The 261-nt window shown below is 64.0% G+C and overlaps 1 protein-coding gene across 1 annotated transcript in view; it reads left to right on the forward strand.

Moving 5' to 3' along the window:
* Positions 1 to 261, forward strand: part of NOXO1 (NADPH oxidase organizer 1) — a 3,776-nt gene that overhangs the window by 2,516 nt on the left and 999 nt on the right. Inside the window, exon 6 of the mRNA XM_008947873.1 lies at positions 57 to 174. Within this exon, the coding sequence (XP_008946121.1) occupies positions 57 to 174 (118 nt within the window). The remainder of the gene's footprint in view (positions 1 to 56; positions 175 to 261) is intronic.

Consider the following 261-nt stretch of genomic DNA (forward strand, 5'->3'; position numbering starts at 1 on the left):
AAATCACCTGGGGAGGCCCCTCCCAGCCCAGCCATTCTATAATTCTATGCTTGGAGTCCCTGCCTGGAGCTCTGACTCCTCTGACCAGCTCCACCTCCCTGAGCACACCGGTCACGGGGACCCTCGGGCTGAGGAGATGCTGGGACCCAGGGAGGGAGGCACCTTCTCCAGGAGGCAAAGCCCCCTCCCCTTCTCCAGGAGGCAAAGCCCCCTCCCCTTCTCCCCACAGGCCTCCTGCACTTCGTCACACGTGCCTACGCG

Source organism: Merops nubicus, unplaced genomic scaffold (genome assembly GCF_000691845.1).
Source record: "Merops nubicus isolate BGI_N331 unplaced genomic scaffold, ASM69184v1 scaffold34789, whole genome shotgun sequence".
Lineage (NCBI taxonomy): Eukaryota > Metazoa > Chordata > Aves > Coraciiformes > Meropidae > Merops > Merops nubicus.